The sequence below is a fragment of the Saimiri boliviensis genome, chromosome 1 (assembly GCF_048565385.1).
Source record: "Saimiri boliviensis isolate mSaiBol1 chromosome 1, mSaiBol1.pri, whole genome shotgun sequence".
NCBI classification, from domain to species: domain Eukaryota; kingdom Metazoa; phylum Chordata; class Mammalia; order Primates; family Cebidae; genus Saimiri; species Saimiri boliviensis.
In genome coordinates this window covers 81,932,323-81,960,204 of record NC_133449.1, presented here as the reverse complement: position 1 = coordinate 81,960,204, position 27,882 = coordinate 81,932,323, and the positions used below count along the sequence as shown (strand labels likewise).

Below are 27,882 nucleotides of genomic sequence, written 5' to 3'. Positions count from 1 at the left end.
CAACAGCTTTGGCATAACAATGGTATGTTACCTATCAGAATAAATACAAAATTTAGGATCTCCAACTGCAAAGGCTTGGAATGAATTTGAATCTGCACCGATTCTTCTTTTCGTATCTTCTTAGCCTATCAAGATTTACACTGAAAAATAAGCAGGTCTGTTGCTTGCAGTTATCCATGTCTCAGGACTTTTACTCAACATTTTTTAGCTAGGGAAAAAATTCAAAATACCATTCACATTTTAATTAAATAATGACTGTAATCTTTATTGAAGTCTTCCTGATTTTCTCTTGTCACTATAAACTTTTCCCGTAATCTGAAACCAGAAACTATATATTTTACTGAGAAAATATCAAAAGTTTGCAATACTTTTGTAAAGTCTGCCTATTCCTGACTTTGATACTATAAACAGATTTTCCAATAATTCTATTATTATATTATTTTTTGAGATGGGGTTTCACTCTTGTTGCCCAGGCTGGAGTGTGATGGCACAATCTCGGCTCACTGCAACCTCCGCCTCCCAGGTTCAAGTGATTCTCTTGTCTTAGCCTCCCAAGTAGCTGGGATTACAGGTGCCTGCCACCACGCCCCCGCTAATTTTTTTATTTTTAGTAGAGATGGCATTTCACCATACTGGTCAGACTGGTCTTGAATTCCTGACCTCAGGGGATCCGCCCACCTCAGCCTCCCAAAGTGCTGGGATTACAGGTGTGAGCCACGGTGCCCAGTCTCATTTTCCAATAATTCTTTAAAGCTCGATTAGAATCCTAATACTGTTTCTTGCCAAGTGTTTACAACGGCAACTAGATAGTATAAGCTCTTTTTCTAACAGCGTGATATTCTATTTGGGGTATTAAATAGCGATAGTCTATTTGGGGTATTAACCTTCTGTGACAGCTTGGTTTATTGGAAATTATTGCCCTGGCATTCTTACACAATCAATTTTTCTGCTTATTGAAAAATCAGTGAGAAGATTTTTCAGTTGATTTAGAGTTGAGCTCTAATTTATAATAGTTTTGCTATTTAACATTTTTTTGAATGAGCTACTTACCAACTAATCTTCCCTGTTTCTCAGAACTATTATTAGCTGCTTAAATTACACTACAATTAAATTTCCTTCTTCCATTTAGTTTCTTTTTAACATTGGCTTACCCCCCACCACCATAGTCAATGAAGGAGGGAGGTCATATGATTAAAGTTCGGAACAAAGCCCTGCATCTTTTTTTTTTTTTTTTTTTTTTTTTGGAGATAGAGTCTTGCTCTGTCGCCCAGGCTGGAGTGCAGTGGTGTGATCTCCACTCACTGTGACCACAGCTTCACAGGTTCAGGCAATTCTCTTGCCTCAGATTCCCTAGTAGCTGGGATTACGGGCATATGCCACCATGCCCAGCTAATTTTTGTATTTTTAGTAGGGATAGGGTTTCACCATGTTGGCCAGGAAAATCTCAAACTCCTGACCTCAGGTGATTCTGCCTGCTTCAGCCTCCCAAAGTGCTGGGATTACAAACATGAGCCACCTTGCCTAGCCAAAGCCCTACATCTTTACCAGCTTGTATAGGAGGACTTTTTTCTCTGGCTTCCTCCCTGGATTAAGATTCTTCTGATATTCCAGGTCATGAACTCTTTTAGCAAAAGGTGCCCACAGCTTTTACTGCAAAGTTTATTTCATCATGAATGACTGGAATTTTCTGCCTTGCTTGTTGAGTGGAGTTCCATTCTAGACTACTTCCTGACTATATAATTTACCAAAGTCTGAAGAATGAAAAAGCCTGGAGATTCAGTGTCAGTCCCAGATAAGTAATTTTTAAATCTATCTTAAAAGATAGTTTATTAAAAATGTTAATTTTGCTAAAAATTAAGTTGTTCAGTATAAAATACAAAGGTGGGTCAGGATGAAATCCAGCAAATCTGTGAGAAAGATTAGTTATGAAGTGATCGGCGTGCTGCAGAAATGTATTATGACAAAGTCTCAGAGGTTATGTCTTAGCACCTTTACTTTTTTGTCAACCTTTTCTATATAATCCATCTAACACAAATCTTTTTTTAACAAAATGTGTAGTAACTGTCCAAGGTGTCCTTTTCTCTTGTAATAGGTGAACATATGCATTAAGAAAGCAGTTTCTGGGAGACCCTGGATGGCCAAATAGGGACAGCTCTGGAGTGCAGTCCCCAGTGAGAGCAAAGCAGAGAGTGAGTGATCGATGCGTTTCCAAACAAGGTACCAGGTGCATCTCAATGGGACTGTTTGCACAGTGGGTATAGTCCAAGAAGGGTTAGCCTAGGTAGGGTAGGATGCTGCCTCACCCAGGAAGTGCAATCCCCGGAGGACTCCCCTTCCTACCTAATGGAGGTCATCATTGGCTTTTCCATCCACTCCAGCATTCTGGTTCAGATACTGCGCTTATCCCGCAGTTTATGCCACCCACAGACCAGGATATTCCCTGGCTGGAAAGTGCCATGAGTTTCCAGCACAGCTGTTTCAGCTGGTGCCCCGGGTTTCTGCACAAAAACTCACACAAATCTTAACGTCTGTTTCAACTGGCACCTGGAATGCCTGAGAGACAGAGTCACCCACCCAACTGAAAAAGAGAGTGCTGAAAGCAGGGAACCAGGTGATCTGGATTGGTGGGTCCCACCCCACAAAGACCAGTAGTCTGAAACAGTCTGGATTGAGAGTTTCGTGGCAAGTGCAGCTGGACATGGCACTCTGTGGTGGGAAGGGCATCCGCCATTAGCGAGGCAGTCTGCCATTACCCAGAAGGTCCACCATTACCGAGGCAGTCTGCCATTACCCAGGCAATCCACCATTACTGAGGCAGTCTGCCATTACTGAGGCAGACCACCATTACCGAGGCAGTTCTAATTCTACCTCTGTAAACAAAACTGCAAGGAAGTTTACACAGCAGCTGGGCAGAGCCTGTGGCAGCTCAGCAACACCTCTGCTGGCAGACTGTGACTCGACTACCTCCTTACTGGGCAGGGCATCTCTAAAAAAAGGCAGCAGCATGTCAGAAACTTATAAATAAAGCCCCACCATTCCAGGACAGAACACCTGGGAAAAAAATGTGGTTGTGAGTTCTGCTGCAGCAGACTTAAACATACCTACCCAGCACTCTGAATGGAACAACAGCGCTCCCAGCACAGCACTTGAGCTCTGATAAGAGATGGACTGTCTCCTCAAGCAGCCCCCCAACCTCTGTATATCCAGAGAAGCACCACATAAAGGAGAGCTCTGGCTGACATCTGGCAGGTGCCCTTCTGGGATAAGGATAACAGAAGAAGAAACTGGCAGCAACCCTTACTGTTCTGCAGCCCCTACCAATGATTCCCAGGCAAGCAGGGTCTGCAGTGGACCTCCAGCAGTTCCGCAGCAGCGGGGCCTGTTAGAAGGAAAAGTAAAAAACAGAAAGAAATAGCTTCAACATCAACCCAAAGGATGTCCACTAAGAGACCTCATCCAAAAGTCACTAACTACAAAGACCATAGGTAGATAAGTCCACAAAAATAGGAAGAAACCAGCGCAAAAAGGATGAAAACACCAAAAATCAGAATGCCTCTCCTCCTCCAAGGGATCACAACTCCTCACCCGCAAGGGAACAAAGCTGGATGGAGAATGAGTCTGATGAATTGAGAGAAGCAGGCTTCGGAAGGTGGGTAATAAACTTCTCTGAGCTAAAAGAACATGTTTTAACCCAATGCAAAGAAACTAACAACCTTGATAAAAGGTTAGATAAAATGCCAACTAGAATAACCAGCTTAGAGAAGAACATAAACGACTTGCTGGAGCTGAAAAACACAGCACGAGAACTTCACAAAGAATATACAAGTTTCAATAGCTGAATTGACCAAGCAGAAGAAAGGATATCAGAGATTGAATATCAACTCAATGAAATAAAATAAGAAGGCAAGATTAGAGAAAAAAGAGTGAAAAGAAATGAACAAAGCCTCCAAGAAATATGGGATTATGTGAAAAGAGCTACTCTATGTTTGATAGATGTATCTGAATGTGACGGAGAGAATGAGTCCAAGCTGGAAAACACTCTTCAGGTTATTATCCAGGAGAACTTCCCCAACCTAGCAAGGCAGGCTGACATTCAAGTCCAGGAAATATAGAGAACAGCACAAAGATATTCCTCAAGAAGAGCAACCCCAATGCACACAATTGTCAGATTCACCAGGGTTGAAATGAAGGAAAAAATTTAAGGGCAGCCAGAGAGAAAGGGTTACCCACAAAGGAAAGCCCATCAGACTCACAGTGGATTTCTTGGCAGAAACCCTACAAGCCAGAAGAGAGTGAGGGCCAATATTCAACATCCTTAAAGAAAAGAACTTTCAATCTAGAATTTCATATCCAGACAAACTAAGCTTCATGGGCGAAGGAGAAATAAAATCCTTTACAGACAAGCAATTGCTGAGAGATTTTGTCACCACCAGGCCTGCCTTACAAGAGCTCCTGAAAGAAGCACTAAACATGGAAAGGAACAACCAGTACCAGCCACCCCAAAAATGTACCAAATGGTAAAGACCATCGACACAATAAAGAAACTGTGTCAACTAATGGGCACAACAACCAGCTAGTGTCAAAATGGCAGGATCAAATTCACACATAATAATATTAACCCTAAATACAAATGAGCTAAATGCCCCAATCAGAAGATACAGACTGGCAAAATGGATAAAAAGTCAAGACCCATCAGTGTGCTGTATTCAGGAAACCCATCTCATGTGCAGTGACACACACAGGCTCAGAATAAAGGGATGGATGAAGATTTACCAACCAAATGGAGAGCAAAAAAAAGCAGGAGTTGCAATCCTAGTCTCTGATAAAATGGACCTTAAACCAACAAAGATCAAAAGAGACAAAAAGGGGCATTACATAATGGTAAAAGGATCAATGCAACAAGAAGAACTAACGATCTTAAGTATATACCCACCCAATAGAGGAGCATCCAGATACATAAAGCAAGTTCTTAACAACCTATAAAGAGACTTAGACTCTCACACAATAATAGTGGGAGACTTTAACACTCCACTGTCAATATTAGACAGATCAAGACAGAAAAATTAACAAGGATATCCAGAATTTGAACTCAGATCTGGGCCAAGAGGATCTAATAGACATCTACAGAACTCTCCACCCCAAATCCACAGAATATAGATTCTTCTCAGCACCACATTGCACCTACTGTAAAACTGGCCACATAACTGGAGGTAAATCACTCCTCAGCAAATGCTAAAGAACAGAAAGCATAACAAAAAGTCTCTCAGACTGTAGTGCAATAAAATTAGAACTCAGGATTAAGAAACTAACTTAGACAGCATAACTTCACAGAAACTGAACAACTAGCTCTTGAATGTGGACTGGATAAACAATGAAATGAAGACAGACAAAAGGATGTTCTTCAAACCCAACAAGAATGAAGAAATAATGTACCAGAATCTCTGTGACGCATTCAAAGCAGTGTCTAGAGGGAAATTTATAGCAATGAATGCCCACATGAGAAGGGAGGAAAGATAAAAAATCGAAATCCTATCATCAAAATTGGAAGAGCTAGAGAAGCAAGATCAAAAAAACTCAAAAGCTAGCAGAAGACAAGAAATAACTAAGATCAGAGCAGAACTGAAGGAGACAGAGACACAAAAACCCCTTAAAAATCAATAAATTGGCTGGGCGCGGTGGCTCAAGCCTGTAATCTCAGCACTTTGGGAGGCTGAGGCGGGTGGATCACGAGGTCAAGATATTGAGACTATCCTGGTCAACATGGTGAAACACCGTCTTTACTAAAAATACTAGAAATTAGCTGGGCATGGTGGCGTGTGCCTGTTATCCCAGCTACTCAGGAGGCTGAGGCAGGAGAATTGCCTGAACCCAGGAGGCAGAGGTTGAGGTGAGCTGAGATTGCGCCATTGCACTCCAGCCTGGGCAACAAGAGCGAAACTCTGTCTCAAAAAAAAAAAAAAAAATCAATAAATCCGGGAGCTGGTTTTGAAAAGATCAACAAAATAGACCACTAGCCAGATTAATAAAAAAGAAAAGAGAAGAATCAAATAGATGCAGTAAAAAATGATAAAGGGGATATCATCATTGATTCCACAGAAATACAAACTGCCATCAGAGATTATTACAAACAACTCTATGAACATAAACCAGTAAACCTGGAAGAAATGGATAAATTCCTGGACACTTGCACCCTCCCAAGCCTAAACCAGGAAGAAGTTGAAACCCTGAATAGACCAGTAACAAGGGCTGAAGTTGAGGCAGGAATTAATAGCCTACCAACAAAAAAAAGTCGAGGTACAGATGGTTTCATAGCCGAGTTCTACCAGATGTACAAAGAGGAGCTGGTATCACTCCTTCTGAAACTATTCCAAACAATATAAAAAGAGGGAATCCTTCTCAAATTGTTTTATGAGACCAACATCATCCTGTTACCAAAACCTGGCAGAGACTCAACAAAAAAAGAAAACTTCAGGCCAATATCCATGATGAACATAGATGCAAAAATCTTCAATAAAATATTGACAAACCAATTGCAATAGCAAATCAAAAAGCTTATCCATCACGATCAAGTAGGCCTCATCCCAGGGATGCAAGGCTGGTTCAACATATGCAAGTCTATAAACGTAATCCACCACATCAACAGAACCAAAGACAAAAATCACATGATTATCTCTATAGGTGCATAGAAGGCCTTCAACAAAATTCAACAGCCCTTTATCCAAAAAACTCTCAATAAACTAGGTATCAGTGGAACGTATCTCAAAATAACAAAAGCTATTATGACAAACCCAGAGCCAATATCATATTGAATGGGCAAAAACTGGAAGCATTCCCTTTGAAATCTGGCACTAGACAAGGATGCCCTCTCTCACCACTCCTATTCAATATAGTATTGGAAGTTCTAGCTAGAGCAATCCGGCAAGAAAAAGAAATAAAGTGTATTCAATTAGGAAAGGAGGAAGTCAAATTGTCTCTATTTGCAGATGACATGAGTGTATATTTAGAAGGCCCCATCGTCTCAGCCCAAAATCTCCTGAAACTGATAAGCATCTTCAAAAAGTCTCAGGATACAAAATCAATGTGCAGAAATCAAAAGCATTCCTATATACTAATAACAGACTAACAGAGAGCCAAATCATGAGCAAACTCCCATTCCCAATTGCTACAAATAGAATAAAATACCTAGGAATACACCTAAGAAAGGCACTCTTCAAAGAGAACTACAAACAGCTGCACAAGGAAATAAGAGAGGACACAAAAAGATGGAAAAACATTCCATGCTCACGGTTAGGAAGAATCAATATCGTGAAAATGGCCATACTGCCCAAAGTAATTTATAGATTCAATGCTATCCCCATCAAGCTACCAATGACCTTCTTCACAGAACTAGAAAAAAACCACCTTAAACTTCATGTGGAAGCAAAAGAGAGCCCACATAGCCAAGACAATTCTAAGCAAAAAGAACAAAGCTGGAGGCATCAGGCTACTTGACTTCAAACTATACTACATGGCTACAGTAATCAAAACAGCATGGTATCAAAACAGAGATATTGACCAATGGAACAGAACAGAGGTCTCAGAGGCAACACCACACATCTACAACCATCTGATCTTTGACAAATCTGACAAAAACAAGCAATGGGGAAAGGATTCCCTGTTTAATAAATGGTGTTGGGAAAACTGGCTAGCCATGTGCAGAAAGCAGAAACTGGACCCTTCCTGACACCTTACACTAAAATTAACTCCAGATGGATTAAAGACTTAAACATAAGACCTAACACCATAAAAACCCTAGAAGAAAACCTAGGCAAAATCATTCAGGACATAGGCATAGGCAAGGACTTAATGACTAAAACACCAAAAGCACTGGCAACAAAAGCCAAAATAGACAGATTGGATCCAATTAAACTCCAGAGCTTCTGTACAGTGAAAGAAACAGTCATTAGAGTGAACTGTCAACCAACAGAATGGGAAAACATTTTTGCAATCTATCCATCTGACAAAGGGCTAATCTCCAGAATCTACAAAGAACTAAAACAGATTTACAAGAAAAGAAAACACACAAGCCCATTCAAAAGTGGGTGAAGGATATGAACAACAACCATATGAAAAAATGTTCATCATCACTGGTCATTAGAGAAATGCAAATCAAAACCACATTGAGATCCCATCTCACACCAGTTAGAATGGCGATCATTAAAAAATCTGGAGACAACAGATGCTGGAGAGGATGTGGAGAAACAGTAACACTTTTACACTGTTGGTGAGAGTGTAAAGTAGTTCAACCATTGTGGAAGACAGTGTGGTGATTCCTCAAGGATCTAGAAATAGAAATTCCACTTGACCCAGCAATCCCATTACTGGGTATATACCTAAAAGATTATAAATTATTCTATTATAAAGACACATGCACATGTATGTTCATTGTGGCACTGTTTACAATAGCAAAGACCTGGAAGTGACCCAAATGCCCATCGATGATAGACTGGACAAGGAAAACGTGGCACATATACACCATGGAATACTATGCAGCCATAGAAAACGATGAGTTCGTTTCCTTTGTACGAACATGGATGAATCTGGAAACCATCATTCTCAGCAAACTGACACAAGAACAGAAAATCAAACACCGCATGTTCTCACTCATAGGTGGGTGTTGAACAACGAAAACGCATGGACACATGGAGGGGAGCATCACACACTAGGGTCTGTCATGGGGGTGGCTAGGAGAAACAGTGGGGAGTGGGGAGGTTGGGGAGAGATAACATGGGGAGAAATGCCAGATATAGGTGATGGAGGGATGGAGGCAGCAAACCACCTTGCCACGTATGTACCTATACAACAGTCTTTCATTATCTGCACATGTACCCCAGAACCTAAAGTATAATTAAAAAAAGAAAAAAGAAAGCAGTTTCCAATGTTAATGTTACAGGAATAATAAGAGGAAACTTCTCTCTGCATTCAGCCATTTCAAAAGCAGCATAAACTTTGATCAGTTTCATTTTGGTACATGGTACCTTCCTACTGAAAATAATGGTGTGTTTACATGTTTGTACATATGCATGTATATAGCTGTGTACTTGAATAGGTATCTGTATATGTGTACATATATAGGTGTAAATAGCTAGAATAAACTAGGCAATAAAAGGGATATTTAGCCTGCATAGGCAGGTGTCTAAAATGTCTTTTAATTTTTTCTCTTGGGATATTTTTTTCTTTTTATAAGTGGGATCTTTTGGTATCACAAACTACTCAGGAAAGAACATGGATAAAGAGAGAAAATCATTTTATACAATAGTATCTCTTTAGACCCCAAATTATGATAAGTAGTGATTAGAAAAAGTTCACTGGTAGGTTTTGCAAAGTTGAATGATTCCAGCCAGAGACTTAAATTACTCACATATGAAGTCTCTTCAAATCAACAATTCTGAGGATTCAACAGCAAACTCTGAAAACAGATTTATACTGCCCTTTGTAATTTTCGTATATTGGAAAATATTGGGATATATAAGTTTTCAGAAAACAGCAAAAATAGTAATTTAATGGCATGCTGGTGTGACTATATATATACAAGAGAAGGGCTTTGCTGCAAAATATTTCACAAGGGAAATCTAACATTATCACTGAATAAAAATTCTTCCCTAACCCAAGTTGTGTCAGACTTGGTCTGCAAGGTGGGCAGTGAGTAGGACCCCTGAGTTGTTTCCCATTTTGGATTGTGTTCTGTAGCTTCACTCAAGGGAGTGGAATTAGATTCCTTGCAACGAAAGGAATTTAGAGTGAAAACTTATTTCACCGCCTTCCTCACAACTTTCTGAGATTTAACTATATGCAGTTCCAGCTCCTGTCATGATTCTCATTTTAACTAGGCACATGTAAAAGCAAATGCAGTTTTTATGGCTCTCTTGGATTCTCTTCCCTACTTCACTCTTACTTCACCTACAGTTCAAGTCTAAGCTAGTTTATCAGCTCTCAATGGGCTCTCAGCAAGCTCTGTTCTTTCTTCCTGGGCTCCTGAGAGCTATGGCTTTCCTTCTCACTTATCCTTCTCCCTCAAGCTCCTCTACTTTGAGGAGAGATAAAAAAATTCTTCTTTTATATCACCTGTACCCAACTAAGTGACTTTCTTGGAGTCTAAAGACAGATTTGAGAAGAATAATTTCTAGCCAGGGAGATGTCTAAGGTAAGATAGATTGCTCAGAGTCCTTCTTCCTTCATCTTATTTTACAGAAGTTCATCAAAGCCTTGAGTTTCTTCACAGTATCAGAGAGCTCACATCAATTTTTTCTAGCCTTATAGAAAGACAAATACTGCATGATCTCACTTAAATGTGAAATCTAAAAAAGTCAAACTCAAAGAAGTAGAGGGAGAAATGTGACCAGAGGCTGAGGCTGGAAATGTGGGGAGATAGGGAGATGTTAGTCAAAGGGTACAGAGTTTCAGTTAAACAGGAAGATTTTGAGATCTACTGTGCAATGTGGTGACTATAGTTAATAATAATATGGTGTATATTTCAAAACTGCTAAGCAAGTAGATTTTAAATATTTACATTGCAAAAAAAGTGAGGTAATGGTTATGTTAAATAGCTTGATTTAATCATCCCATAGTGTATACATATATCAAAACATCACATTGTACCCCATAAATATGTATAATTTGTCAATTAAAAATAAAATTATAAAATCAAAAATATTTTTTAGCCTTATATTATCTCACTTCAAGTATCATAAATATTAACACTTTTCCAACCAAAGTGTATTTTCATTATTCTCCATGAGATTTCTGAAGAAGGATATATTTGATAAAGAAATACATTTCCAGGTTAAATGGCTTACTGGAAAATAAAAACGTATTCATGTTTTTCTCAACTAGTCTTGCTCTAGGAATAACAGCAAGCTGTTTAGTCACTAATATTTACTGAAAACCTAGTAATTCAGGATATAAATACTAGCTTTTATGAATCTTTCTTTCAAGTAGCATAAGCTTAAAACAGGGACAAGGTATCCAAGACCTCCCTGTTAAAGGGACAACATTAACTGATTGCCTATTCAATAATAAGTAAAACAGGAGGTAGTTCTGGAAGATGTTTAGACAGAGCTAGATGAACTCATTAGCATTTTGCTGGAGTTACTGAGGATGGAGCTAGTCATAGATACTTGCTCTGTAAAGTGGCTCATCAATTATTCTTTCTGATTTGGTCTTCTTCCCCACCTTATCTTGCTAGCATTCCAATCAGAAGCACACTGTTTCTGGGGACCCCTCCTGGGAAATCGTTCTAGGAAAGATACAATGTGGAGAAAATAGAATGCTTCTCAGTTGTTCTGTGCAGTTACAGTGTGATTACTTCCTCTGATGTTTGGATTTTAATTTCCTTATCAGATTTCCCAATGTCTCCTCATTATTCTCTCCCAAATGTCCCATTCCAGGGAGGAAACAGACTTTTGTACTTAACCACGTTTCTGTGAACATATTTCTTTTCCTGTCCAAATATTTATTTTAGTATATTGTGGTGCTATCTGTGTCACACGCTAGTTTTACATCTACTTTTGGCAATTCACTATGTACTTCTAGTGATGTCCCATGTTACTTTATTGAACTGTTGTTTGTTTCTTTTGTTATTTGATAACTCATGGGACAATTATGACAAATTCCCTAAGGACTATGAGCATTCCTTCCTTCTACTTTGACTCTATTAAGCCACAACAGAAAGTGGTTTTTAAACTTGACTGAATTCACTGAACTCTAATGAAATGCTTTCGTGTTCCATTTGATCAATTTCACTTGCAATACTGACTAGTGACCCTGGACTGGGATAGACGCACAATCATTTGAAAGGTAGTTGAAGTTTTAGAATTTGATTTAGTGCAAATCTCAAGCTTTTTAGTGTAATTAGTACACAGTTATATACATTGATTGACTGTTTCTTCTTTTAATCTGTGGCCATGCTAATATCTTCATTCAGCCTTTTTTTTTCATGTAATTTATTCACATCATTTTTATTAAAGGTTTACAAATCATTTCAGTTTAAACTACAAATTTGCAATTCTTTTTAAATTTTTGCAATGACAGCATTTTCTTTTGCCAATATTTGAAATGCAGTTTTCTTGATCAGTTTAATTTTTGAGTGTGCAATTTGTAATTACCTCCTGGAAAAAGCAGCATGCTAATGAATTTCAGATGTGGCGTGAATTACTTATTTGGACATTCGTGCAAAACCAAACACATTGGGAAAAATTTTGTTTACTCTTTGGTTTCAAATAATAAAATTGTGCCAGCAATTCAACACGTGCAAAAGGAATCCTTACAGAAGGGGCAACTTGTTGATTTCAGGGAATGTAGCCTGAGACTTCCTACTGGAGATCTAAATAATGAGCCAGTACCAGTGCACTTTCCTGAAGTTACCCAGGGTTGCAATTCTACTCTAATCTGCTTCTTCTTGCTGCAATCGGGAGGGGAAAATTCATTCAACAGATTAAACATTAACTAGTTTTAAAAAGAATCTCCTAGTCTTTGATGGGAAGTCAATCGCTGATAAAGTTTAAATTGAAGGGAGATGCTTATGTGAACACTCTTCAAATACTTGATATTCACAGAGTCTAAATGAAAAGAGATGTTTAGCTGTGCATCTGATATTGGAAGGATCTCATAACACTCTGGTGACTGAAGGATGCTTTACAGTCAAGTCAGCGTCAATCTTCTCTTTTGTGGTTCTATACAAACTGAACCGCCAAACGGCATTGCCTCATCTTAAAAGTTTGTGCCATGAACTTAAGGAGGAGCCCTATAGAAGATATAGGTGTCACTTAGCACCAATCATTGCCATAGCCAGAACAAAAATTAAAGTCTCACCTACTGACAACTTAAGAATAGTTATATGATTGCATATTTGTAGGTTTTGCAGAGATATGTATCCTGTTTTCTTAATATGTCCCCTTTCCTTTAGATTGCATACATTATGTCCTTGGTTCAGGAATATGGTCTTAATCAGGACTCATGGCCATCCATGTTTAGGAATCAGAGTACTAGAGATGACAGTAAGAAGAGTGGAAGAAGTAAAACAGAAATATTATCTTACCCTAGAGGCAGAGTGTATATTTCTGATGTTTTCTTTTCACTGCTTCTTATATCCCATGTGAAGTATTCCCACCCTGCCCTCAGATTTATATAGCTGCATGTAGCTTCTTGAAGTCAAGATTAAGTTAAGGCATTGGTTCTCAGTTTTGAGGAGGGTGTCACTATTGTGGGATCATTAAAACAATATATAGTTATATACTATATATAGTTATATATCATAATTATATTAGTATATTTATATTGTTATCAAAATATATATAATTGTCTTTTTATAACAATATATATATTTTATATATATATATAGTTAAAACGATATAATCCTGTGCTCGCTTCAGCAGCACATATACTAAAACAATATAATCCCAGGACCAGATTGCTGGTCCTGGTCCTTGAGTTTCTGATTCAGTAGGTCTGGGGGAAATCTGCATTTCTAATAAGTTATCCAGTGATTCTTGATGCTTCTGGTCTAGGGACTACACTTTGGGAACCACTGAATTAGGGAGGTGCATAGCATAGTCTTGCTGCAGAGGAGTGATCTTACCGACCTCTTCTATCCTTCTACCTCAAACGTTTGTCATTCAATTTTTACAAAGGAACTTAAAGAACATTTTGTGACTGTGTATGAATCAGATACATATACATACTGTTCACAAATCATATTTAAAATGACATAAATTGACTAGAAATTCAATGGCTGCAGTATATTGAAAAGTAAATTATGAAACAGTGCTAGAATTTTTAGAAGCAAATCAATCACTTGTATAATTTGAAAAATAATTAAGTCTCCCCTATAAACTCAACTCTTATCCATTTACAAGGCTTTAGAGAATTTTCAGGTACTTGAGGTAATTAACAACTAAAAACAATGAAGAACTGTAAGCAGGCTAAATGCCCATTTTCCTTATTGATTGAAGTACTTTTTCTTAGGTTAACATCATAATTTACTCAATTATAGTCTTCCTTTTGCAAAATATCTATTTTCTGAGATCACAGGTCTTCACTGGGCTATATAATTATATGTAAGAAAAATTAGGCATTTCCTCAAAAAACTAACCCATGCCACCAGTGACCCTAATGAGAATCAACAAAAGGGCAGTGTTTGAATGCTGTTTGGTAATGACAATACCAGATAACTAAGCCACTTGGTTACACTATAATTTTCTAATTCTCTTCTGGATATGAGGTCATTTAAGTTTAAAATAGAAGAAGTCAAAGAAAGATATCTCTAGCATCTGAGAAGCTGTACATGTTAGTTCAAGTTCATCTTTGCAAAGGTAAATGTATAGATAATAACTTCTTTCCTTTTCAAAACAGTATTTTAGTTGCCCTTATGTTTATAAAGAAATGGTAGAATATAATGGATGGTTCCTAAGTTTATGGAATTTTTACCCTAGGTACACTGTAATTTGTTGCTTTAGAAGGCAAAAATACATTTTTTAGTGTTCTAATCACTCCTGTATCACATATAATCATGATAAAAATAAAATAAAATCGAAAATATAGTTGAAAGTTGGAAAAAATAAAAATTTTAACAAACTGAAAAATTTATAGATGAAACATGGTATTTAATTTGACCATGTGGTGAAATTTTTTCCAGGTAGAAATGTGAAAAGATTCCTAACTTTCCCATAGTATGACACACATTTAAGCGTGCAGGTTCTAATGTCCAGATATCCTACACATAAAACATCTAAAACAATGTAGAAACTTGCTCATTGACAAACTGGCAAATGGGATCCCAAGAACTGCAAAAGAAAGACTCTGTCCAACTAGTTTAAAATCAGTGCAGTTTGGCTTTTGAAAGTTTAAAACAAATTGTAAAAATAGTCTCACTGGACAATCAATGCCTCAACCTGAAAAAATGGCTCTAATATTAGAACTTCTTCACTATTTTCTGTGAGGTGCAGGCGATTTGTCTAGGGGGGTATGCTAGGGGCTCAACCATTTATTTGTCTGAGACGAAAGCATTTCCAGGAACATGGAACTTCTGGTTTTGCAACCAGACAGTCCCGGTAGACAGAGATGGTAGAAACCCTAGCATATGTTTTTTTCATATTTCTTAATGATATCTTATATAATATAAGCCATGTACTGTATTTGATTTGTTTTACAATCAGTTTTATTAGGCATTCATACTGAGTTCATTTCTTGATGGCATAGTTTCTTTACCAAGTTAGTAGTCATACCTGTAAGTTCTGACAGAGTTTGGTAATGGCTTAATTACCAGCTATGCAAAATGCCTTGTGTTTTAATTTTTATTAAAGTTCAATTAAACAAACAAGTTTCTTCAGTTAGGACAATCAATACTTTCTCTTTCTTTTCAGTTCCCAAATGATTTTTTTAAATACAGGAATGGAAGTCTTAGAAAGTTATATATGATTTAAAAAAAATCCTTTCTCAACTGCATCTGGTGATTTCTAACTCCATCTCCTTTAGAAAAATTATATAGAGACTATTGTGAGGCATGGTGGCTCACACCTGTAACCCTAGCACTTTGGGAGGCTGAGGTGGGCAGATCACCTGAGGTCAGGAGTTTGAGACCAGCCTGGCCAACGTGGCAAAACCCCATCTCTACTAAAAATACAAAAATTAGCGGGGTGTGGTGGTGCATACCTGTAGTCCCAACTACTCAGGAGGCTGAGGCACAATAATTGTTTAAACCCTGGAAAGTCAGAAGTTGCAGTGAGCCAAGACAGCATCACTGCACTCCAGCCTGGGTGACAGAGCAAGATTCTGTCTCAAAAAAAAAGAAAGAAAGAAAGAAAGAAAGAGACAGATTATTAAAGAGACTATGCAATAAAGGTGTAGAAAATTAAAGGTGAGCCAGCAACAGTTTGTAATATAGGCCCCATTCAATTCAACTTATTTTTGGTGTAAGTAAGTATCTGTTGTTTTTGAGACAGATGATATCTCATGGAAACAATTAATTTCTAAAACTATTTATACATGGCTTCAGGTATATAACACTGAAATGATCTTCATTTTATAGCTGCCAAGAATAATGTCAGTCATGGGAAACTCTCAGTGGGACTGGCTCCCACAGCATGATCCTCATTTAGCAAAAATTCCCTGAAAAAAACCTGCTCACTATGACCTGATCTTTGATGTTATGTTGTATTTTAAACTCCTTGTTTTCGTAAAAAACTGAACTCCCCCCCAAAAAAATACATGAAGAGGAGTAAAAATATCATGTTTTCATTAAGCAGTTAAAACATGGATAGCTTCTTAAAAGATATATTTATAAAATAGTGTACATTTTAAAAATCTAATTATTTAAATTATTTAGGAGCCATCTGTGACTGGTACAGTGCATTCAAAGGCACAATAGGTTTGAAGACAGAATCACAGTACAGATTTCAGTTCTTACATTTAAAATGTCCTCAGTTTTAGGTTATATAATGATAAACTATACCTGCTAAAAAATGTATATGGAAAAAAGGAATAATTTTTTTTTTTTTTTTTTTTGAGATGGAATTTCGCTCTTGGTACCCAGGCTGGAGTGCAATGGCGCGATCTCGGTTCACCGCAACCTCTGCCTCCTGGGTTCAAGCAATTCTCCTGCCTCAGCCTCCTGAGTAGCTGGGACTACAGGCGTGCGCCACCATGCCCAGCTAATTTTTTGTATTTTTAGTAGAGACGGGGTTTCACCATGTTGACCAGGATGGTCTTGATCTCTTAACCTTGTAATCCACCTGCCTCGGCATCCCAAAGTACTGGAATTACAGGCGTGAGCCACTGTGCCCGGCCAAAAAGGAATAATTTTTATGCATATAAGACTTATCTGTAAGATTCATTTATTCTAATCCAGTAGACCATGAAAAATGTGTTTGGATTACTGGGTATAAATATGCAACATTTAAAAGGGCGTGCAGAGCTTTACTGAAACAGAAGACTCCTCAAACTCCATGATGATGTCAATAATATAGGTCCTTGGAGCACATTACTGTTTTAAACGGAGGTCCCCATACTTTCACATTGGTTATAAAACATTATTTTGTGCTGCTGGCCTGGAATGAGAATGTCATACATCTGCAGGCAATTAGAGGAAGCTGGACTGCATGTTTGATTAGCTCAATAATAAACGGGCATAAGTGTGACTCAACTTATGTTAGTCAAAATCCCTAGGCAGATTATCCTGTTGTTATCATTTGAAATACCCCCTTTTATCAACAATTAAGTAAATCCACACTTATGGGCACTTCGCAAAATTCTAAGGTGGGAAGAAATCCAACTTAAGCCATAAGCCTTCCAAAACGCTCTTAACCCTCCTTTCAATGGTATAGACACCAATCCCAAATTTTAGAAACTGGCTGAATTACACAGAACAGTTAGGGTTGGAAATAACCTGTGTGCACACAGTCAACAAGTACGTATTTAGCATGTTCCATAAACAAGGCACTTAATAGTCTGCTTATAATTTTAAAAAATTCACAAAGAATTAAGAACTATAAATGTTTTACTATGTGTAATGTAACTTACTTTGTTAGGTCGTCTAAATATTTTCAAGAAAAGTTAAATAGGATTTTATTTTAATTAATCACAGTAAAGTTTCTACCATAACCAATGCATGTGGTAAGCCTTGAATATATTTTATTCTAGGACCTCTTCATTTAGTTCTAGGCATTGTTATTGAATTCAACCATATGTGTCAATGATGGTCTACAAAGTACTTTAGGAAATGACTTATTTGTTTATCCATTTTTTTTTCTCCCAAGTACCATTAAAATATACATCTGAAGTAGTTAACATAATGCAGTATATAAAAGTTGACACTTAAGAATTTTTCAGCAAAACTTTTTGATTTTGGGAAAAATAACACCAAACTTTCCAATCTAGTTATATAACTAAGTAACACAGTTTAAAGTTTGTATATCTTAAATAAACTCAAGATATTTTTAATCAGTATTCACCCAAATACATGTATAAGAATAACCTCATCATTTTCTCTCCTTGACATAATCCTTAAATTCAATATTAGAATATCAAGCAGATGCTGAAGCATTCATCATCAATACTAGAATTCTGACTCATGAGAGTAACACAAAGCAGATGCTAATACAGTGCACCCTCTGAAAAGTGCCACCATCACAACATGGGTTAGGTCTTGATGTGGGGTACTTAAAACTTACAAACAAAATATGAAATAAATAAAAGTTAGAGCATGACAGCTTTCCTTACTTCATTTTTGTTGTTGTGTTTTTTTGAGACAGAGTCTCTCTGTTGACCAGGCTGGAGTGCAGTGGTGCAATCTCAGCTCACTGCAACCTCCGCCTCCCAGATTCAAGTGATTCTTCTGTCTCAGCCTCCCTAGTTGCTGGAACTACAGGCACATGCCACCATTGCCAGCTAATTTTTGTATTTTTAGTAGAAACGGGATTTTACCATGTTGGCCAGGCTGGTCTCAAACTCCTGAACTGTGGTGATCTGCCTGCCTCAACTTCCTACTGAGATTACAGATGTGAGCCACCACACCCAGCCCCTTACTTCATTTTTAAGTCATTTAAATTCGAGTATCTTTTATGCAGAAGATAAAACTAAGCATGGGTGAATAAGGGGCAGCATCCTAGGGCACAAGAACTTGCATCTTTCATTTAATGCAGCAGCTCAGTGGTCTCTGTTGAAACCCTTGTTGATAAGGGAGGATGGTGCTCTCTTTCTCACGCATGACCAGATAGACAGTAAGAACTCCTGGGCCCTTTTTATGGGCTCACGTGTGCCATACACGCATGTGGTGGTGACATGGAGTTCTGCACTACGGGGTCTACCTAGTTAGCCTCTGGCAGGGAGAAAGGAGCCTGGGGGCTAAAATAGCCCCATTTCCGTAACACAGTCTCCGTACCAGGCTGCTGTGAAATGGTTTGCTAAGCAGGAAAAGGAAAACAAATCATCTCTTAGCACAGTTTGGTTAGCTAATATTCTACATGTCTTCAAAGCCCCAGATTCTTATCACTTTGCTAGTATGAGCCTACAGCTGTTTCTAGAATACACAGTGATGTGTATGCTCTGTGAAAATAAACGAAAAAAACCTAGGCAGATGATGCCATGGTGCAAATGATATAAGTGAAATATGCTCAAATGAGAGTTTTAAAAGAGACTAAATGTGAGTAGGAGAGAGTACCTCCAAGGTAATGAGAAACACGAGCCCATTTCTTTATTCCTAAATGAGGAAAATAAGTCCATGGCCAGTTAAATGAAACGAAACTTGAGAAACCAAAGGGTACATCTGTGGAGTAGCTTGACATGACAATTTCAAATTCCCAGTGAATAACCTGATGGCAACTTTTGCCAGCTGTGACTTTGGCACCCGTCTGCCTGGGTTGGAAGGTCAGCTCTGCACTTAGCACCTGTGTGATCTCTGGTTCTCAAACCTGGCCACACATGAAAAAGTGAAAAGAAAAAAAAAAAAAAAAAAAAAAAAGCCGATGCCTGCAACCCGGCCTCAGAGACTGTGATTTAATTGGGCTGGGGTGTAGGTTGGCTATCGAGAAGTTTTAAAGTTTCCCGAGTGACTCTAAATATGGGCAGCTAAGGTTGAGAACCACTGATGAATCTTCTGAGCCAAGTTTCTCATTTGTAAAACAATGATGACAACAGTGTCATCCACCTTTTAGGAACATTGTGATGATTAAATGTGATAATGCACACAAAGCACTTAGCCCTATTGTCTGGCACATGGAAAGTCCTTAATAAATGTGCACTATTATCATCCTCACCACAGGTACACTTGGGCAAAAGCTTTCAGTGGTTAGGAAGATAAATCCTACCTACCTTGGCACACGTTGTGTTCGCTTTGCTCGTAGCCTGCTGCACATTGGATACGGTGGGAAGGGTTGGAGGGAATGCGCTGAGGGTCAGCTGGGTTCCGCCTGATGACAAAGTTATTTCGGCTAGTCTGCCCTTCAGAGCCTGCGGCTGCAGCAGCACTGGCCACGAAACCACCCCCAGGCAGCACTCCACTAGCTGCCACGCTGCTGGCAGATACAACTCCGGTGGTTGCCCCTGAGGTTCCTTCCGCTGCTGGTGTTTCCTGCTGAGGCTGTTCATTATTGACAATAATCTGGGCTGTTTTTGGAAGGCAGAGGTATCCTCCATAGTGGTTGACACATTTCATTCCACCTTTACAAGCATCTGGGACAATGTCACATTCATCAATATCTGTGGTCAGTAATAAAATAAGTCAGGAATCTTCTAAGAAGGAAAAGTCAAACATATAAATATAACAGGACAGGAAGAGTGACACAAGAGATGGAGGCAGAAGGCAATGATCACATGGGAGGTCTTGGAAGCTGGCTCACCTTTGCATTGCTGTCTCACAGGATCCCACTCATATCCGTCGGTGCATTGCTGCAAAGAAAACATCAAAGGAGGGGCCAGAAGACAGTTAACTGATATGTCCATTCCCTAAGAAATCATTCTAAAAGCTTCATACTTATGGCAACAATCCTTGCACTAGAGTCTAGATATATGATGAGATGGGTGGTTTAACATTCTATTGCTTTTTTAAAAGACAAGTCTGTGCATTGGACACATTCAAGGATCCATTTTCAATCATCAGCTGCCTAAACTCTTCTGTTGTTTTTGGTACAGTTGCCCAGTACCATCTTCTTTTGTTTTGAGACTAATCTTCTCCAATTTCTCTGCTCTTTTTTAATTTGCCCTTTTTCACACATTGTAAATGTTAAAAAAAAAAAAAAAGCCAAATTCTCTCTTATTCCTTGCCTCCCCCAACTCCCATCAGCCCCAGACTCTTCTCTCTCTCTCTCTAAATCCTCTTTCAGCATTCATGCACCTGGCTTTCCCTACCATTCTTACCTCCATGTCACACCCTGGCCTGCTTCCTAGTTTCAGTTACTAAGGAACAGAGGTGTTCCTCCTAGCAGTTCCCAGCTTCAGTCTCCTCTCTAGTTCACCCACTGAACAACCTATAGAGCACCTTCTGACACCAGGCACTGTTTTAGGGCCTGGGGATGCAAAGATGATGCAGACTTTGTCCCTGTCCTCAAGCAGCTCAAAGGCCAGAAGAGGAGACAGACAGGTAGACAAGTTGCAGCAAGATGGCAGGTGCCTTCTACAAGTGTATGCAGGAAGGAGTGATGAACTCTGCCGTGGTGAGCATGGTAGGGCAGAAGGGAAAGCTTGACAGGGGAAGTCACAGTGAATTGGGCCTTACAGGATGAGCAGGATTTTTTCCAGGTGAATGGGGGAATTCTAGGAAGAGAGGTTGTTGTGACAAAGCCATAAAATTATTAAAAAGTGAAGGAGCTGCAAGGAGTTCTGGGTGGGTGGCAAGGGATGAGGTTACAGAGGTAGGCAGGGCCAAGTCCAGAACACCTTTCTTTGGCACAGGGAAGAGCTGAATTCTACCCTGAAGGTCAGTGAATCTCATGTTTCACTGTGTCTAAGGATTACCCAGGGTGCTTGTTAAAATGAAGATTCCAGCCCCCCCCCCCCCCCCACAAGGATTTGATTCTTTAGGCCTGGGTAGGGGGCCTGGAATCTAAATTCTTAGCAAGTATCCCAGGTGATTCTGATACAGGTTGTCTAGGAACTACTTCTTGAGAAATGTTGCTATAGGCTATAAGAGGCCTCTGAAGAATTTTTAAGCTCAGAAAACAAACTGATCTGATGCTCATCTGAGAAAGACACTGTGAGGAAGAAGCCTAAGGAAGGATTGAGCAAAAGTGGAGTAAACAAACAAATAAACTTAAATTCTTTTAATATAGCCAAGAGCTGCTTATGTACACAGCGGATGCTTGACAAGGAAATAGCTGAATGGAAGCCCAGAGATCCATTTAGATATTTTACTGATGTCTGAAACTTACTGGAGTGAGAACTAAATTAGTTTTTCTCTTGTTTCCCAAACAGTGCTTAAGGTACCACCACCTTTCTCGAAACCCAGGATTCCAACTTTAACATCAGTGCTGAATGCTCTGCTTATTTTCCTTCCATCTCTGTTGACTTTGTGTCCTATTTAGACCTCTACCACATTGACCTAAGCATTTTGCTGGCCCTGTGAGCAGGCAAGATCCTGTATCTCTACATGCTGTATACAGTCCCCTTGATGATCTTTCTTGAAACCTTTGTTATGTTGCACCTCTCTGAGACCTCACAGTGGCCTGCAGGTCTCTCATCATCACCATCTCTGGGTTCTTTCCACTACCCTGTTCCAGCAGATCTGACCTTATCACTGCCTGGATTGGTCTCAGATGCTTTCAGCTCTAGTCTTTGATTATGCCACTCTCTGACTCAGCGCCTCTTTCAGGCTTTCAATCTGAGGTCATCACTTGCCTTCAAGAACCAGCAGACTTCCATCTCCTCTAATAGGCTGGCACCAGCATTAATCACCTCCTTGATTTTCTATTTCCTTGGCAATTTGTATAATCTGTATAATAACATCATTTGTACTTGCTTAGGAACTTTGTAGTTTTCAACACTATCTTCCCAGGGTAAATTCCCTGAGAGGGGGTTGAATTTTCTTAGCAAACAAATAAATTCTTTTAATAGTGATGAGAATTGTTTATGCAGATACTTGTTGAGCATATAGCTGAATGTACTCTATCTTTAATATGGAAGGGGAGTATGAGGGGCTATTTTTTGGATACAAGCCCATTCTTCTGAAAAGTATCTTTCAAGCCAGGCAAAAATGGCTGTTCAGTTGAATAATTTGTATGGCAAATAGGGAAGACTTGCGTTTGTTTTAGGTATTTGCTTCTAGACATTTAATGTGAGTATACTATTAAGTAAGCCTAGACTGGGTTTAGCTTCATCACTTGGCTGTGTAGCCCTAAGCAAGTTAGGCATTCTCTCTTCAGCTGTACCGACAGTAGAGGGAAGATGATGCCACTTACCTTATACATTGCTGCAAGGATCAAAGGAGATCGTGTCTCCACAGTGGGGTACTCAAAAATAGTTATTATCTTGTCCTTTAACTATGAATTATTAGGCATATAAAATTTGAAAGAGAATAGGCCCAACCTTCGCACAAAAGGGTATCATATCTGGAAAATTTGTTACAATAATAATGAACCCTAGTTAGTGGTCTTAAAACTATCATGTTTAAGCCACAGATAACCTTTGCTGGTAAAAAAACAAAAAACAAAAAACAAAACAACAACAACAAAAAAAACGAGTAAGATTTAGGTGATTAGCAAAGGGAAGGGCATAGAAGATAAGCAATTGGAAGAGAAGTAAAGTCTTTTATGAGATGATTATAAAAGTGGGTAGTGAATTTAATTTTAGCTCCCTGAGAAGGCAGTAGGTTTAGTCTGAATAACAAAACATTTTCATTTTAAGATAAACAGCACATGCCTTCATTTTTCTTGCTTTATTTATCTTCAGCAGAGGAAGCAACTGCATTTAACATGAAGTTAACAAAATATTTGTATTAAGCTATTTTATTTATAGTGGATCTGAACAACAGAAAGGAACATTTGCCAGATGAATACTAACATTCTAGGGATAATGTGGTACCAAAAAGTGAGATAATGTTTATTATCAGTAATTGACATTAGTTCATTTCTAAGAGTTTTATTTTCAAAACTTTTTCACATTCTTTTGAGTAGGATTACTTAATTTTAAATTGGGAGCAGCAGAAAAATGTGTTTTTCATATTCCAATCCAGGACAAATGTCGTTTGCTTAACACTGATTAAAGACAAGAAAACACAAAACAGAGGTGCAAACAGACTCACCAGAAGTGAGGTCAGTACTGCCCTTCTCTGTTCTCACCATAGTTATTTGTAGCAGCAGGAGGGGTCAGATGATCTTTTTAATATTTTATTAAATATTGGTTATACCTATGCAATTAACTAATCAAATATTACTTGGAAATATTAGAGATGCTAATTAGAAAATGTAAAACTGAGTTGCACATGTTACATTTTAAAACCACTTTAGCCAATAAGCATCCTGGTAACATATAAGGTGTGTCTGCCTTTATTTCTGAAATTACCAGTTATACTATAAAAGAATGAATATATAGCCTTTATAAGTTCAATAAAGGCCACTTACATGAGAATGCATGTCATGTATAGAGAGAAGAACGTGTCTTCATGGTGTTTAATATTCTTACTTGACTCACATATCGGTTTTATCTGCATATATGTAGGAATCCAGGTTTTCCAGTTCCTTACACCCATTAATTTATTGAATGTATTGGAAACATGTAACTTTCTTTGGTTTTAGCTGTTAAACGGATCCCATTTTTAGCCTTGCACAAATGATTACATGTTGGTTGCTATCTTAGTTTGGTGAGCCCGGTGAACCTTTGAAAGGATCAAGGGGCAATTTACAACGAATCTCAGATATGAACCATGAATAAAGTGTTGTTATCACCCTCCGCAGAGTTCAGCCCAAATACACTGGCAGGGGTGGGTAAAGTCTTTTTTTGTCACGGAATCCCGCTGAACCGCACTTATCTCAAATTCCATCACCCCTTACCGTGTACGTGATGGTTTCTTCGGTGTCCTGTGACTTGACCAGCGCCAGAGTCAGTATAGTTAGGAAAAGGGCTTTCAACATTGTGAATCTCAAAGAAAATACAGGACAAACTGATGTTTAGTATCTGCTGCGGGGAAAATAACAAAACTTTAGCAGTGAACACACGCGAAGCAGGGAGGGTGGGAGAGGCTGAGGCTCCACCATACTCAACTTCCAATCTGCTTTCTCATCTCCCCTCCCCTCCCCCTCCCGAACTTTCCCTGTAGCCCAAGAACCGGGCAGCAAAGACGTAAAAACTGCTGCGGAATTGCATTTCACGTTACTCTATCTTGCTACACTGTTTACATGCAAAAGACATTCAGCGTGCATTTTATACTGCACCTACACAACCGGCTGCAGAAAGAGGGGGTTGAAAGGAAAGAACAGTAATCCATTTCAAAGCGGAGGGTGCGTTTCCTCCCCCCATCCTATCCTCCACCCCCGGTCACGGAGGTGGGGCTGCAAAACTCTGTTCTCCAGAACTTTAAGGCTTTCCCAGTATGCTCACCTTGAGCTAGCAAAGTTCCGGGCACAGCTTAGCAAAAATACCTGCGAGCCAATCTGAATTGCCCTGGCCTCAAACCTTTTATTTTTTAATCAAAATAACAAAACAAAACTTGAAGAGCAATCTCCTCCCAGTTCGCAGAATACTAGACCTTCTCCCATCTCTCAGAGCTTCTCACATCCCCCAGCACAAACTCTCAAAGTGGCATTTCCACGCCTTTCTCTGCGCAGAGCTTTGTTTAAAAGTCCCAGGTTCTGTGGAGGAGCAGCCCAAAGAGTCTGATTCTCTTTTGTCTTATCAGTCTCTGGGTCCCCGACATGCTACCTTCGCCATCAGGCTGCCCAGGACCGGACCCGGGGATCTCACCGCAGGCCGAGGTACCAGTTTCGGGCGACCGGCCTAGCCCGCAGGGAGGCGAGGTCTCTTTCTCAGCAAGCTAACAGGCGGCGGTCCCCCGCAGCTGCTCAGCGTCCCAGCTTCTAACTAGCTCCTGTGGAATCCAGGTGCGGCTGAAATCTTGCACACTGGTCCCCTAAACTTTCAAAAACCATGTTTATGGGCAAAGCCTTGCCAGCTGGTTGTCGGCGCGCACACACATGCCCATCCCAACAGATGTCACCCGCGTACTCGCACTCGCTGACAGATCGCATTCCGAGGCTGCACACCTCCACCTCCTTCTTTGCCTGAGACACCCTGCACAGTGCAGGGCAGTTCCCGGGTACTTAGCATCCCTCAGGTCACCCCACCTCAGTTACTCTCCCGCGTGCGGCCCCCTGGGCACTGGGCTCGCTTGGGGCAACTCCCGGTCGGGGGTTCCTACCTGCGCGGCCGCGCTGCGCTCCAGGTCCGGGCAGCGAGGGGAGTGCGCAGGGGAGGGCAGCCCTGTGGGTCTGATCTAGGGAAGTCTGGCAGCGGCCGCGGCGGCAGGAGGAGGAGGAGAAAGGGAGGGAAAGGGGGAGGGCGAAGGGGGGCGGAGGAGAGAGCTGAGGGAGGCGCAAGCGCTGAGTCAAGCGCTGCGAGCCCGGCGGGAGAGCATGCAGCGCAGCGAGGTCCGCGCCCCCCGGTCCAGGGGCCCTCTCCGCCGGCCGGCCTGCCCTCTCTTGCCAACCCCTAGGACCCCAGGCTAGTTGGCATGTGATGTCCTGGGTGTGCTTTAGCCTTGGGGATGCTCCCCCCAAGGGTGTTTTCTTGTTCCCAGAGGAGAGGAACACAGCATCTCCCAGAGAACAGAGGGTCTCTAGAAATTGCTGTTATTTTTTTTCCCCATTAAGTGAATGCTAGGAGAGTAAATTAACCCCATTCATAGAACTGTTTTGCCTTTTCTTGCAGATATTTTTTTGAGGTGGTGTCTGCTTCCACAACAGGAAAAAATGAGAATTCATCCATTCAACAAATCCTTGTTACCTATTGTGTGCTAAGTGTTGGGAATAAGCCAAATCGAACTTGCGCTAACAAAATTGTGAAGTGGGGTTTGTTTTATGGTCTCTCAAACCTCCCTTTATGATAGCAAGTGTCAGTGAGAATGGAGAAAAGGGAATGCTTGTAGGTTGTTGGTGGAATGTAAATTAGTACAAACATGATGGAAAATTGCATGGAGGTTTCTCAAAAAACTAAAAGCAGAATTATCATATGATCCAGCAGTCTCATTTCTGGGCATTTACTGGGAAGATCTGAAATCAGTATGTTGAATAGGTATCTGTAATTTCATGTTTATTGCAGCACTATTCACAATTGCCAAGATGCGGAATTAACATAAGTTAATTCCTAAGTGTCCTTCAAGGGATAAATGGATAAAGAAAATGTGCCATATATATATCTGTATGTATATACACACACATATATACACATATATACATAAATACATACACATATACACATATATATGCCTTTTTAAAGGCTAAATAGTATTCCATTGTGTGGAATTCTGTCATTTGTGACAACATGGATGGAAGTGGGAATATTATGTTGGGTGAAATGAGCCAAATACAGAAACACAAATACCACATGTTCTCAAGTATCTAAATGTAATTTAAAATAATTGAACTCATAGAAGCAGAGAGTAGAATGCTGGTTACCAGAAGCCAGGGTTGTGGGGAATGAGGAGATAACAGTCAAAAGGTACAAAGTATCAATTAGATAGGATGAATAAAAGCTGGATGAGGTGGCTCACCCCTGTAATCCCAGCACTTTGGGAGGCCAAGGCAGGTGGATCACCTAGGGTCAGTAGTTCAAGACCAGCCTGGCCAACATGGCGAAACCCTGCCTCTACTAAAAATACAAAGATTAGCCAGGTGTGGTGGCAGGTGCCTGCAATCCAAGCGACTTGGGAGGCTGGGACAGAATAATAGCTTGAACTCCAGGATGCGGAGGTTGCAGTGAGCTGAGATCACCCCTGTGGGTGACAGAGCGAGATTGCATCTCAAAAATAAAGGATGAATAAGTTTGATTTTTTAAGATCAATTGCATAGTGTCGTGAATATAGCTGATAATTGAGTACTGTGTATTTCAATATTGGTAAGAGTAAATTTCAAATGTTCACACCACAAAACATGTCAAAGATTTGAAGTGATGGATATATGAATTAGCTTTGTTTAATTATTTCACATTGTATTAAAAATCATAACATTACCTTGTACCCTATTAATATATACAACTATAATTTGTCTATATATAATAAAAATCTCCCTTTTATGATTTTTTTTCATCTATAGTTTCTCTTTTCTCCATTTATTGACTTAGTGAAATTTCCAATACTGCTCATTCAAAGTTGGGCATTTCACTTTCACCTTTCATACTCAGTGGAATTTTAGGAATCCAGAGAGAAAT

The 27,882-nt window shown here is 39.6% G+C and overlaps 1 protein-coding gene across 3 annotated transcripts in view; it reads right to left on the bottom strand.

Annotated features, from left to right (window-relative positions):
• EFEMP1 (EGF containing fibulin extracellular matrix protein 1) overlaps positions 1–25,985 on the bottom strand; it is a 70,638-nt gene extending 44,653 nt beyond the window's left edge. Inside the window, exons 1-4 of one of the 3 annotated variants that reach the window (XM_003922724.4) lie at positions 25,877–25,985; positions 24,513–24,600; positions 20,370–20,418; positions 19,843–20,229 (exon numbers count right to left, since the gene is read on the bottom strand). In XM_003922724.4, coding sequence (XP_003922773.1) covers positions 19,843–20,229; positions 20,370–20,418; positions 24,513–24,593 — 517 coding nt within the window. In that variant the 5' untranslated portion in view covers positions 24,594–24,600; positions 25,877–25,985. Of the gene's footprint in view, positions 1–19,842; positions 20,230–20,369; positions 20,419–24,512; positions 24,601–25,059; positions 25,396–25,683; positions 25,703–25,876 lie in introns of those variants that run through there. The other 2 variants (XM_074399862.1, XM_074399876.1) reach the window with 2 other exon arrangements.
• Positions 25,986–27,882: the final 1,897 nt, after the last annotated feature.